Source organism: Suricata suricatta, chromosome 4 (assembly GCF_006229205.1).
Source record: "Suricata suricatta isolate VVHF042 chromosome 4, meerkat_22Aug2017_6uvM2_HiC, whole genome shotgun sequence".
Classification (NCBI taxonomy): domain Eukaryota; kingdom Metazoa; phylum Chordata; class Mammalia; order Carnivora; family Herpestidae; genus Suricata; species Suricata suricatta.
Window position 1 is genome coordinate 92,366,353 of NC_043703.1, and position 14,213 is coordinate 92,380,565.

The 14,213-nt window shown below is 36.9% G+C and overlaps 1 protein-coding gene across 2 annotated transcripts in view; it reads right to left on the bottom strand.

Moving 5' to 3' along the window:
• Window positions 1–14,213, bottom strand: part of SRBD1 (S1 RNA binding domain 1) — a 193,160-nt gene that overhangs the window by 124,217 nt on the left and 54,730 nt on the right. For both annotated transcript variants that reach the window (XM_029937289.1, XM_029937288.1), the window contains exons 13-14: window positions 13,594–13,684; window positions 12,729–12,836 (exon numbers count right to left, since the gene is read on the bottom strand). In XM_029937289.1, coding sequence (XP_029793149.1) covers window positions 12,729–12,836; window positions 13,594–13,684 — 199 coding nt within the window. The remainder of the gene's footprint in view (window positions 1–12,728; window positions 12,837–13,593; window positions 13,685–14,213) is intronic.

The window sequence follows — 14,213 nt, forward strand, 5'->3', positions numbered from 1 at the left end:
CCCTCCCCCAACACACACAAGACTTGAAACCACTCCTTTAAATTTCTTTTAGTGCAGCAAGCAATAGCTTGTAAAAGGATGCAAACCAGCTGAAACATTTGACAGACAGTGTTAAATACCAGGGAATTCGTATCAACCATTTTACTTTAAAAGGTACTTTGATGTTGGCTATCTTTCATGTACCTCTTTCATGGCACATTAATAAAGAAAACGGAGCTGAAGTAAATCAAGTCCCAAGGTCACATCTAGAATTACAGCACTGTAGGTACCTGATGAAATACGGATTAATGCTGCATGAGTAGTGAATAAATAAAAGCACCTCCACCACCAATCAGGCAAGTTTTACAAGTGCTTCTGAACTTTATTCTGCAACCAGACCTGAGACATCTTTAATCCCCCATGCCCCTGAAGCCTAATTATCATAATGTGAACCCAAATGTTAGGGTCCCTTCAAAATGCAAGTGCTGTGAAGCAGAAAAGTAATGGGAATTAAGCTGGGTGTAACCTTAGAAATCTATGGATGTGGGGGACTTGAAAGTGGTATTTCAATAAGTTAGAAGAGCAAAATACAAAGATTTAGCCACATAAAATACATGGGACTCAAAAGGTTCCTCCCTCAAGAAACAAAACAAAACACAAAATCATATAAAATACATATAAAGATAGATTCAAAAATGATTTGCAAGTACTAGTTTCTGGTCCCAGAATCTTCAAGTCCTGCATGATCAAATGAAATGTATCTCAACAACAAAGAATCCTAGCAATCTTGCATTCTCCTAATGCAACTGAAATGAGACAAAGAATCATTGTGGTTCTGTACAACCTAAACATTCCTAACTAAAAAACAAAACACCTTAAATGGTCCCAAATAATCAATTGAACATGTTTTGTTTTGTTTTTTTAATGCTGGCCAAAAGTGAGAGAAAACAGTAAGTTCATTAATGCCAAAGAAAAGAGGAAAATATGAATCAGAATGTGCCAAAGAGTTAAAAATCTCAAGGTAAAACTCCATTAGTAATCTGCTGATAATGTAGTCTTATTCCTTACACATCTAATTTATTGAGGGACTCTGATCAAAAAAAGACTTAAAATTACAGAATAGAAATACATTCATTTTGTATTTCTACACAGCTGTGTTCACTACCACACAGAATTCAGAGTAAATCGAGAAGGCTCTGGGCCCCACTCACAGAGACCGTTAGCATCCCAAAAGATCTATACAACTCTATAATATGGTTCCTATCTTTACCAAGTATACCATTTATGGAAAGGTCTGTGAATAATTATTTCATTTACATTTGCAAACATGTGACTCTTAAAAACTCTTCTATACAACTGACCTCTATGACAGAAAATACTACTTATCTGATGTATATACTTTAGTAACAGAACTATGTACATATGAAAATGGTGAAATCCACTCCACTTTTAAGATCACAGGAAACTGTCAGTTTGGAAGAGAATCTAGGAGTGTAAGACTATACATGCACAAAATGAGACAGAGAAAAAATATAAAACAATTGCTTAAAATAAGGTGTTGTTCCTATTTCTAAAGGTTATCAAAAATACTCACAAAGTCCCAAAGTTCATCACTTATTACCTTAATGCTGACCATATTATTGTTTTAATTTACATTTTAAGTTCTGTTATAGCAAATACACTGGTCTAAACAGAACATCTGTTTTGGTTATAATACATTGTATCTTTGGCAAGAACTTATAATAAAACTAACAAAAATAATCCAAAATCTTTATTGGATCTGGCAACAAAAGCAGATTTGTAACCAAAAACCTTAAGAGGAGAAATGACCACCACTGGGCTCTCGGCCAGTTCTAATCTAAGTCAATAAACAAAGATCTGCAAGAAGGGCTCAGTTAAGGGGAATCGGTGTGACTCCTGCAGATACTCAGATTGGACATAGGGATACAGAAACAAAAGGGTTACAAAACTGGTAAAAAAATATTTTATTTTGATCAAAATCTGTCAAACTGAATCTGAATCCAACCAGTATTTTAAAACCAAACACACACACGCGCACGCACACACACACGCACACACACACACACACACACACACACACACATCTACCCATAATTGCTCATTCCTTATGCCTCCTCCCCAATACAGCTCACTGAAATGGTCACTTCAACAAAATGAACATAATTCATATGAGTTCTAAAATAATTTTACTTTAAAATCTATATACTGTCACAAGCATTCCAGAAAAGAACCTTATAAACAAGAGTCTAGTATTTATAACAGTCACAGAAATGGAGAGAGGAGTATCAATCAATAGGTGAAGGGTAGGGCACCTGAGTGGCTAGGTTAAGTATCTGAGTCTTGATTTTGGCTGGTCTTGATCCCAGGGTCATGGGACAGAGCTCTGCATCAGGGCTCCATGCTGTATGGAGTCTGCTTAAGATTCTCTCTCTCCCTCCCTCTCCCCCTCTCCCCTGCCCATATGCCCATATGCTCTCCCTCCCTCTCTCTCTCTAAAGAATAATAGATATATATTATAAGAATATGTGTGTGTCTGTATATATATATATATAGAGAGAGAGAGAGAGAGAGAGGAGATGGGCAACAAAAACCCTAGAATATCACAGTACATTTTCTCAAGCCATCAGTGTACAGAGAAGTGAGACAAATATATTCTATCGCCCCAACTCAACATTAAGCATAATAATCAAACTAATAACCAAAAAACAGTTTTAGGCTATCCTAAGTTTCAAGACTAAGTCATGGCCTTTATCCTTTATCACTGTTATAAACTGAAGATATGGAAAAGACCATATTTTTAAATACAAAGAAACGGATTTTACATTCCACAGGAAAAGCAGAAATTATCACACTAGTCAAAAGTAAACAACAGCAGCTGGAGTGCGGGGGGGGGGGGTTGCGCTCAGTAGGTTGAGCCTCCGATTTCGGTTCAGGTCATGACCTCATGGTTCATGGGTTCAAGCCCCACGTTGGGCTCTGTGTTGACAGCTCAGAGCCTGGAGCCTGCTTTGGATTCTCTATCTACCTCTCTCTCTGTGCCCCTCCCCTGCTCTGTCTCTCACTCTCTCTCTCAAAAATAAACATTTATAAAACTAAGTAAATAAGAGCAACCACAGTAAACTTCTCCATATAAAATTACATCTTCACAGCATAATGAGCTAGACAGCTAGATAATCTTAAGTCACATAGGTAAGCTTATTGATTTGATGGAGAGCAAATTTCTTTAAACCAAAACAAAGCAAAGAAATAGGTCCAGGTGGTTCAGGATATCTGCTACATGTTATTCTGACAGAATCCTTAATGGTCAGATTTGAAGAAAACCTTAAAATCATCCCATTTGAAATCTCTACTGAAAATTCCCTCAAGCATAACAGAAGTCATTTATTCCTGTTCCAGTTCATCTTCTTAGATTAGGTTCAACAAATCAGGTGTTTCAAAAACTTTTCTGATCCTAATTTAATATACCTCAGGGGTGGCTGGGTGGCTCAGTCAGTTGAATATTTGACTTTGGCTCAGGCCATGATCTCACAGCTTGTGAGTTCGAGTCCTGCATTGGGCTCTGTGCTGACAGCTCAGAGCCTGGAGCCTGCTTTGGACTCTGTCTCCCTCTCTCTCTCTGCTCCTCCCCCTCTCACACTCTGTCTCTCTCTCAAAAATAAACAAACATTAAAAAAAACTTTTTAAAATAATATACCTCAACACCCTCAAACTTGAAAACCTTGACTAAATCAGTGAGTAGAAAGTTAACTAATACAATGTCTGTAGCAAGCCGCTAGAGGCCTCCCACCAGACATCAATTCAGTAGCTAATCAGTTCCTTTTGGGAGCAACTTAACCAAATCTCTATTTCTCTAGTTCCTCCATACAAGTATCAAGACACTATTCAAAGCTATGCTGAGATCTAGCTGTCTACCAGTTCTAGTCTTCCACACAGAAAATTAAATGGGATAAAGCCAAAATGTCTTATTTATAAGCAACCCACACTGATTTACAGTGGATATATTCTATTGTTCCTTTCTAAGTGCACATAAATCATCCTTTTCTGATTTCATAATAGCCTTGCCTGACCAAGATCACACCCAACAGTCATTTGCATTACCTATCTGCCTCTCTCTAAGCTTCTACAGTTTCTCAATAATTAACCAACAGTGGCACCAAAATTTTACTTCAAGTCCACCAAGTGCTCCAGAATATGTTTCACGTGAGCCAGAAGATGAAGTGAGAGATGTAAACTCTCTTACTAATGCTCTATTTTAGATACATTCTGGTTTTCGTTGGTGATCCTTATTCTATCTTCTCAGCTGAAATCATTCTAACCTGCCCATCAAAGAGGGGAGGAAGAACTCTTTCCCAGAGCCCCTGATGAGGAGCTGCCATAATCTACAAGCAGTGGGATCTCTGGTCTCACTCTCTTTTTCCTTAGATAATCACTAATAAATCTTTTATGATACACTTAACACTTGTGGGGAGGCAGTAAACAGAAGGATTCAGGCCTGAAGCTTTGGTCTTCCTAAACTATTTTTGGCAGATGCTGATTCTTCTGTTACACACTCTTGGTTACTTAAACTTTTTTGCAGCTTTGTATTTGTCCCTGTGAAATATACAATGCACTGAAAGTCTGCAGCCAACACACACAAACTGATTTAGTTCCCAATCTTATTGGTGGTGAACCCTGCAAGTCAGCATGCACCATCTGGACAAGATGGAATCGTGAATGGTAAACCATGTGTGAATATATGGGGTGAATCAAACACTGGATACTGGCAGATATCAAAAAAACTAAGAAAAATGTGTGAGTTTAAAATAAAAATTGATCCAAACTTGGCTTGGCAAAGAACTACTCTTGTGTAATGTAATTTACAACCCTCTAGGGAAATAAGAAATAATAATAAGCATTCTTCATAGAATGCCTCAGCAATATTCTGCTATATTTTTATAGGTATGAGACTAAGTAAACCAGTCACCCAAACTATATTGTTTGTTTTCTAGTGTAATTAATCCTACATTCTCTTTATCTATAGAATTCTGTTACCAAGAGTGAATCTCTGAATTGGCCTACTAGGAGATTACCAAAATATTGAAATAGGTAAATGTAGTGTTTGGAAAGTTTTCTTTGACATGAGGAAGTTTACTTGAGAAGATTCTATCCGTTAATTTAACTGTTTCCAGAGGATTTGGAAAGGATCGTAGTTCATAATTATAATGGTGGAGCACATTAGTCCAGCTTACACTTCCCAATATGTTGAAGACTGCAATCCTATTTCCTTTCTTTAAGAGGATCTTTTACAATATTATAGAATAATCTGAATTTACATCTAAGAGTTTCCAAACTTATTAAAGACTCCTACAATCTTACCTCTTTGCTTTTTTTTTTGTTTACTTATTTTTAAGAGAGCAAGCAAGTGAGCACGTGCACACAAGTGGAGCAGGGGCAGAGAGAGAGGGAGACACAGAATGTGAAGCAGGCTCCAGGCTCCGAGCTGTCAGCACAGAGACTGATGTGGGCCTTGAACTCACAAACCATGAGGGCATGACCTGAGCCGAAGTTGGCCACTTAACAGACTGAGACGCCCAGGAGCGCCTGAAAGAGAACATTTCTTAAAGAAGACTGTTGGAATGGTGTGGCTTTTCTGTTGCTGCCTGAAAATCTGAAAATCTAAAAATCTCATGGAGAGGAGTGTTCCACTCACCCCATGCCAGGTGCGAGGTGCACCAATATGGGAATGTGACATTAGAAAGAGAACAGATGCAAACATAAGCCCAGGGGTAGACTGGAGGGGATGCAGGGGGGGAGGGAGAGGGAGAGGGAGAGGGAGGGAGAGAGAGAGAGAGAGAGAGAGAATAACAAAGGCCGAGAGCTGTACCAGGGATAAGCTGCTGATACTCCCTTGAGAGGAGAAATGGATGTATGAACCAAACAGGCCTACAGGAGGAAGTGTTGGGGGTAGTGAGGGTATCTCTAAAGAGATTCTGTCCAAGAGGACTAAGTAGCAGTGACTCAAACAAGAGCAGTTTGCCTAAAACCCAGGACTGAAGACGGGGGGCGCCTAACTCCAGAATAAGGGTCAAGAGAAATATATAGCCTACCCCCCGGGATACTGTACTAAAAAATGGATAATCTGAACCCTTGTCACAGGAAGAATCTCTCTGGTGAGAACATGGAACCATTAGCCATCTCTCTGGTGTGCAGCCTAAATTCACACTAGCTAGGTGGCCAGAAAAAAATTTCAAGCTGAGAATGTAAGTGGTTCCAAACTGGTAGTGTCTACAGGAGCCTGACAGAAGCAAACGCAAATCCTCACTGAAGTGTCTCTCCACCGATGCAGGCCTCGATGAACTCCCACAGATAAAGTTTCATAAAAATAAGGAGTTTTCAATATAAATTAACTGATCAGTAAAGGAAACAAAACAGCAGAACCAGCAGTAAAAACAGATAGCAGAAATACACTTCCAAGGACTTTTGTTACTAGATTTATCATAAACTAAAATCACAATGTTTAGTATGATTAAGGAAACAGAAGACAGATTTGAATATATATTCAGGAACAACAAAAGACTGTAAGAATGATCAAGCAGGAAAAATAATACAGAGCTTCTAGATAAGAAATAGAACTGAAATTAAAAATTAACACAGATGGTGGCTACACGTGTGGTGAGCACAACATGGTGTGCACAGCTGTTGAATCACCATGTTGTACACCTGAAACTAAGGTAACATCATGTGTAAACTACACTAATAAAAAAGTTACATGAATGGATGTCAATTCTCCACAAATTAAATTGTAGAGTCAACTTAATCCCAATCAAATTCCCAGCAGGACCATTTGTAGAAACTGAAAAGCTAATTCTACAGTGTATGTAGAAGACCAAAGGCCCTACACTAGTCATAACAATTTTAAATTTTAAAAAAGAATGAAATTGAAGGACTTACACTATATAATTTCGTGATTTATTAGTGTTAAGATATATAGATCAATTAAACAAAACAGACTCCAGGAATCGATTCATCTGTGTAAGGTCCATTGATTTTCAAGAATGATGCCATAGTGGTTCTATTGGGAAAGGAAAATCTCTCACAAACGATACTGGAAAAATTCAGAGTCATAGGCAAAAAAAGAACTTTATACCATGTATAAAAATTAACTTTAAATGGGTTATGGGCAAATCCCATACTCCACATGCCTGCAAATAAATACCAAAATTATGGCTGATTCGTTTGTACTAATCAGTTTAAAACTAAAGATACATCAAAGATTGAAAATAACTAGTTGTCAAACAACAGGAAATGACTAAAATAAGGTGAAACCAAACGAGAAAGAAGAAAAAGGAGGGAAGGAGGAGAAAAATAAGGAAGGAGGAAAAGACTAGAAGGGAGAAGATAGGAGGAAAAGAAACTGGTGGGGCGCCTGGGTGGCTCAGTGGGTTGGGCTCCAACTTCAGCTCAGGTCATGATCTCACAGTCTGTGGGTTTGAGCCCCACGTCAGGCTCTGCACTGACTGCTAGCTCATAGCCTGGAGCCTGCTTCAGATTCTGTGTCTCTTTCTCTCTCTGCCCTCCCCTCTTCATGCTCTATGTCTCTCAAAAATAATGTTAAAAAAAATTTTTTTTTAAATCAGATGACTCTACTGTTTACAGAATACTACAGCTGGTTATAAAGGCCTTAAGAAAGAAAGGGAAAAATTAGCATCTATTCTTTTTTAAAAACTGCTCTCAGGCAAATTTACAGCCTTCAACTCTTTGTTTCTGTTACTGAAGCTGATTAAGCGCTGGTTAATTTTTAGTTTCTTTCCTAAAGAATAAAGCTTCAAAGCAACCACATAAGTAACTGAGAAGATAATGAGGTCTTATGTCTTTACAGAGAAAAGTCAAAAGACTTAAAGTTAGGGAAATAAAAACTTGAGGGAGTCTTGCATTTAAAAAAACAAAAAACAAAAAACCTTGATATTCCTGGACACAGGACAGGTTCATATTTTCTACAAAAACCAATAAGCTTCTTAATATTCTTGACTCAAGAATAAGAAAAAAACTAAAAACTCATAAAGAAAAAAGACAGATACATCTTAAAAAAAATAAAATTTAGAATTCTATATGAAATAGGCTTAAATTCTTAAACACAAAATGAAGAAAACTACTTGTATAATTTGCAAAAATTAGGCCCAATCGATCAATAATACATAAAAACATTTACAAAACATTATGAACAAGATGAAAAACTCCAAAAGAAAAAAAAAGAGCAAAGGGCACATGCCATCCACAGATACACCAAAAAATTCAGAAATGACCAGTGAACATACAAAAATGTATCTGACTTCATTAATAATACAAGTATAGGTTAAGTGTTGTTCTAAGCTATTTATGATATTATATATATATTTGTATTTATTATCATTTAACCATCACAATAATTCTGTACAAGGGGTACTTTTGTCATCTCCTTTTATGGATGATGAAACTGAAATACAGAGAGGTTAAGTAATTTGTCCAAGCTCACACAAGTAGTTAATAAGCAGGGATGCTGGGATTTCAACTATGTAATTAAAACAAAAATGATATTACAAGCGTGTACCGTACCCAAGGTCCAGGGAAATGGGAGCAGAGACTCTCTAGGTAAGATATTAATTGGCAGAGTCATTCTAAAAGACAGCATGGCAATGTATTTCAAAAACCCTACAAATAGGCAGTTTGAAAATTAATTTTATCAAACAAGCATTAATTCATACCACCCAAGGGAGTAATTACATAGGGTGGAGGCACTGTAAGGAAAGACACATAAGGAGCCTAAAAGCTGAGAATAAGGACATTCACTTTACTCTTCTTTAAACTGTAAACAGAGGCTCTATATCCTTTGGATATATTTCACAATAAAAAATGCTTTATTTTCTTACCATTTTATCTGGACTTTTATATGGACTTGTGATATAAATGTTTTTAAGTAATGGCATCTCAAATTAGCCAACATACTGAGAAGAAGGAGAAATAGCATGGAAATAATCTCAGTAATAGATGAGTTTGGTAATTAAGCATTTTTCAGTTTAGGAGCAGTGGTCAGGTACCTCTTCACATATGTACTCCACTTCTTAGAATGCATTGTAAAGAAATAAAGGTGAGTGCAGAGATCCAAGCACAAAAACATTTATTATAGCTTTGTTGATGATAGTGATGATTAGAAAGAGGAATGTCTACAATATAAGATCATGTAAGAGTTTATCTGCAGTAATTTTAAATGATTTTGTAGAGTCCATTTATTGGCATGTGAATATATTAAGTGGGAGAAATGTAAAACATGTATACTGTGAGTCCTTTTTATAACACACACACACACACACACACACACACACACACACACAACCTAGAAATAGGATCTAAAATATAAATAACAAATTAGCTAATAGAAAAACCTATCACTTCTCTGTGTTTCCCAATGTGCAATAATAAATATTAAAATCTTTAAATAAATAATGTTTGTTTTCTAACTTTAAGGCAAAAGATTTTCATTACCTTCACTCTGAGGCATTTTTTTTTCTTTTATTTTTTTTATTATTTTTTTAATGTTTTATTTATTTTTGATACAGAGAGAGACAGAGCATGAGAGGGGGAGGGGTAGAGAGAGGAGACACAGAACCGGAAGCAGGCTCCAGGCTCTGAGCTAGTTGTCAGCACAGAGCCTGACGTGGGGCTCGAACCCACGAACATGAGATCTGACCTGAGCCGAAATTGGGGGCTTAACCGACTGAGCCACCCAGGCGCCCCCTGAGGCATTTTTAACAAATGAGTTTAACCCTTTGAGGCTCAAGCTTTTCTCTCCATCTCAGTTAAACTCTGGAAGATACAACTTATCTCAAGCAACAAAATTAGGATTCCTTAAATTATATTTCCTTTCTATGAAATGGCTGGTACACTACTGGAATGAAAGAAGAAAGAAATCCAATGTGTACTTTACAGTACACTTCCAACGTTAAACATGTATGAGTAACTAAGGCTTAATATAGTTCTAATTAAGTTCTACAACTTAATACCAGTTTTTTTTTCTCCTCTAGTAATTGGGATTTGAAGCTTTCAAAGACTTCCCCCATCGTACGTATAAACAGTAGAGTCTGCAAGGTATTTTAAGGGTAGGGAGAGAAATGAGAGAGGGAAGTTGGAGAGATGGGTCAAGGTACATGGGGTTTATGAATCAGGAGATAAGTCAGAGTATGTTAACCCATGGCAGATATACCAAGGAAAAAGTGTTGGAAGGAACGGATAAGAGAAAATGTGCTGGTGGATGTGTTAGGGAAAAATGTTACAGGATGAATAACTGACAGGAATGCATAACAGATTATGTGTTCAGAAGGTAGTAAAAATCACTGCCAGAAAAAGCATGGAAATTTCAACTTACATGTAGTCTGCAATGTAACTTCAAAGTGTTAGATGAGAAAACTGTTTTCTCTAAAAGCAAGGTGAACTGACAAAAAAAAAATGGAACCATACAGCTGATTTTCCTGAAGCACTCATTATAAATTCTGATAAGTATTTGCATTATTTAAGGACTTCAAAACCAAATACTAAAATATTAGCAAAGAGAGTTCACAGTACATAAAAAAAAAATACACCATGATTAAGTAGGGTTCAAATCAGAACTGCAAAGATGGTTCAAGCGTAAGAAATCTACTACTATAATTCAGCATAATAGACCAAAAGAAGAAAAACACACACGATTACAGAATTCTAAAGAAGCATAAACGTTCTCTTTCTTGATTTTTAAAATAAAATAGGAATCAATATTTTTAAACATTCATAAATAAAAAAGATTTCCTTTAAGTGATCTTTTAGAAATATGCAAAAGACAGTATTAGACTTGAGGGAGGGGCTCAAAGCATTCTCATAAACTAAAGGAAGGAAAAAAAGGGTACAATATCATTACTATTATTTAATAGCTTTTCAAAGATATTACACAGTACCATTAAACAAGAGCAGAAAATCAAAAGGTACAAAACTTGAAAAAGAATTCATCATCTTTTGCAGATTATATGACCATTTACCTAGAAATCCAAGAGAATTAACTGAAAAACTAATTATAAACAATGAAAGAATTCTGTGCTATGGCTAGGGACAAAATTAACATAAAAAACAGTATTCCTTTATACAGAGATAAAGTAATGTAGTAAAGTAATTCTTAATAGATATACAAAAGGAGATAAATAGAAAAGAAAGTTTTAATATTTAATATACAAGATAATTATGAAGAAAACTTCAAAGTGTTAACTGAAAGCAAAAACATTCCCCATTTTAAAGATGAAGTAAAGGGAAGCTCAGAGAGGCAGAGGAATTCTTCCTAACTTGCCTGACCAGCAAATGGTGACAACAAAAGATGAACCTAGATTTGTCAGACTCCAAAGCTCATCTTTTCACCTGCAAGATACTGCTGAAAGTTTAGTCAACGGATACTCCACAAGCAAAACCAAAAAATATAAGGAGCCTTCACTAGTTAATATTTTTAATGATTTGAAAGTTCTATTTAAAAGCACTAAAAATGTACCCCAGATATTTTTATTAAATTAACATAAATAAGTTAAAGAAAAATCAGAAACGTTGCAGAAATAAACCAAAAGTGTATTTGCTGAAATAAAGTGAATCAGCTCTATCAGGTCCTTGTATTGGGCTCTTAAAAGGACTGGATGTATGTGCACACTTCCCAGGCTGGGGAAGATCCCCAGTATTCCCTACACTACCCTGAACAAGAAGCAGGAGACACGTCAGCGGAGGGAGACATGTCAATCTGGCCCTCTCCTGGGGCCCTGTGGCACCTTTAGTTTGTCCCTGACTTCCTAATCCCCTGGGGTTACTCTCCTTTTGTTTTCCTAACATCTTGATTATACTCTTAGCACATGGAATGCTACACTAAATACAAGGCCCCCTCTTTTGGCCGATCTCCATGGATCCTAGATTTCTTCTTCTTGGGTTAGGTTGTGTTTGTTGGTCCTGTCCGTCACATACTCATCAGGTGTGACTTACCTTATACTTACTTACAAGATTTCTCAAACAGCAGTGGAAATGGTGCTTGTGCACTCTTCCCTAGATATCAGGTACTGTAATTCTCTTCTCTTGTAGAATTAAACTCTTAAAAACTTAATATTCTACTATAGTTTGGAAAAAGTAAAAATGGCTACCTGAAGTACAAAGGGAAAGTATGGAAACAATGGTGAATGAAAGCAAAACTACTACAGATCTAGAGGCAGGACTGGAGAAATGGGTGCCGTGAATCCAAAGCTATTCAGACATTAACCAGATGCCTATACAAAATGAAAGCCTGCGATGAAGACACAAATAAGAAAGGGATATCAGAAGTGCTTTGAACCTGTAATCCTTACCTTGGCTCTCAGTTCTGAAAACCAACAATTTATAGGCATCAGAACCTTGGGAGATAAAAGCTGAGTTATCTACAGTCCCATGTTCTAGTTAGTAGTTAAACAGAGCCCTCATACGACGTCCAGCCCAGAAGTCTCCATGATACCAGGTAAGTCCTATCTTGCTATTCCTGTCAGAGTTCTCAGGATATTGAAATTCAAATTTCTCTGAGAGAGAGAAAGACACTTTACATTGTCCTGCAAAGCTCCTGTGAACAGCAAGAGGTGGTCTACCGGCAAAAAAGATGCATATGATAGAAAGAGAAAAGAGAATTCATCACAGAAGGAACCGGAGTCGTCCCCCTGTCCCTCAAAGAAAACAGACATTTCTAACATCCTTACCAGTAAACAACATCCAGTGGTGCAAAGTAATTTTTCATTATCAGGTCAGCAAAGTAAGCTTCTGTTTCCCGGCAGGCAGTTCCATTTCCAATGACCACTGTGCTGCAGCTTCAAGGATAAAGAAAATGAGAAATGGAATGAGCTCAAGGCATGCTTCTAAATCAATCAGGAGAAAACGTACAGAATGCACAAATACTATCATACGATGATCTCATTCTCTCCAATGTATCACAAGGGAGACACAGACTTATGTAGAATAAAGGACAATGCCGCCATATTTGGTATGGGAGGCAATGGAGAAATATTTCACTGTCACACAGTTAAGAACAGTCAGCTTTCTTCCCATCTAGATGGAACCAAATTTAGATGTGGATAAGAAACTCTGGAACATTCTAGGCCATAATAAAGACATCATGCCTGAATCATGTGATATACTGTCAAATAATCTCTGAAGCTTCAAACTATTATCGTATTCATTCCTCAAGTCCATGAAAAAGAATGGAAGAGGAAAAAAGGAAGGAAGGAAGGAAAGGGAAGGGAAGGAAGGGAGAGAGAGAAGGGAAGGAGAGAGGAAGGACAGGAAAGGGGCGTAGAGAGAGAAAGAAAAAGCCCAAATAAAAGAGTCAATGCTCACTTTTGCTCATATTACCACCTTTGGTTGGCGAAGGCAGCAGAGAAAGCGAGCAGTGTCCCTCCGGAGTCTCCAAATGTAGAGTTCTCCAGCAATTTGCCCAGCATTGATTACATGGTTCCTTCTCTCTCACCAAGGCACTTCCCTTAATCCCTCCCTCCAAATTAGGAGCTTCAAAGGTATCTCTCATTGGCTGAGCCAGGGAAGTACTCAAAAGGTTACTTATTTTCATACTTGAAATTCAGCAAAAGCCTCTTTATTTTCTCTGCCTCTCGGAAGCCTTGTCCACAATGCAAGTAAACCACATCAGTATGAAGTATCTGACCTTAGAGAAAATGAAAATAAGCCAGTTTGTGAGAAATTACAAAACATAATGCACAGATAATCTGATTAAGCAATCTGAACCAGAAAAGGGAACTGTTGGTCTTTTAAAAAGCAGCATGAATCATTCATATTCACTAAACTGAATTCTCTCTCCCTAAGCACTCTAAAATGTTCTTACTTCCAAAGTTACAAGGACACTACTTAACTATTTATCATTATTATTAATAACAAAAGCATTATTAACTAGATTAAATGCCATGATGCCTAAAAGAGAAATGGTTTTTAGTAACACCTAATATCAAGCTAACATTTACTGAATATTTACTACATGCCAGACAATGTTGTGATACTATGCTATTTCTCCTTCTGGGTTGCAGATATGTGAACTTCTTTACCTTGTATAATTCATTCAGCTGCATATTTATGACTTGTGTGCTTCTCTATATTTCAGTGAAAATTATATTCAAAAATTTGATGGTAACGACCTCAAGAACAGAAATAATGAGCTAAGTGTCCAACTTAAAATGGTA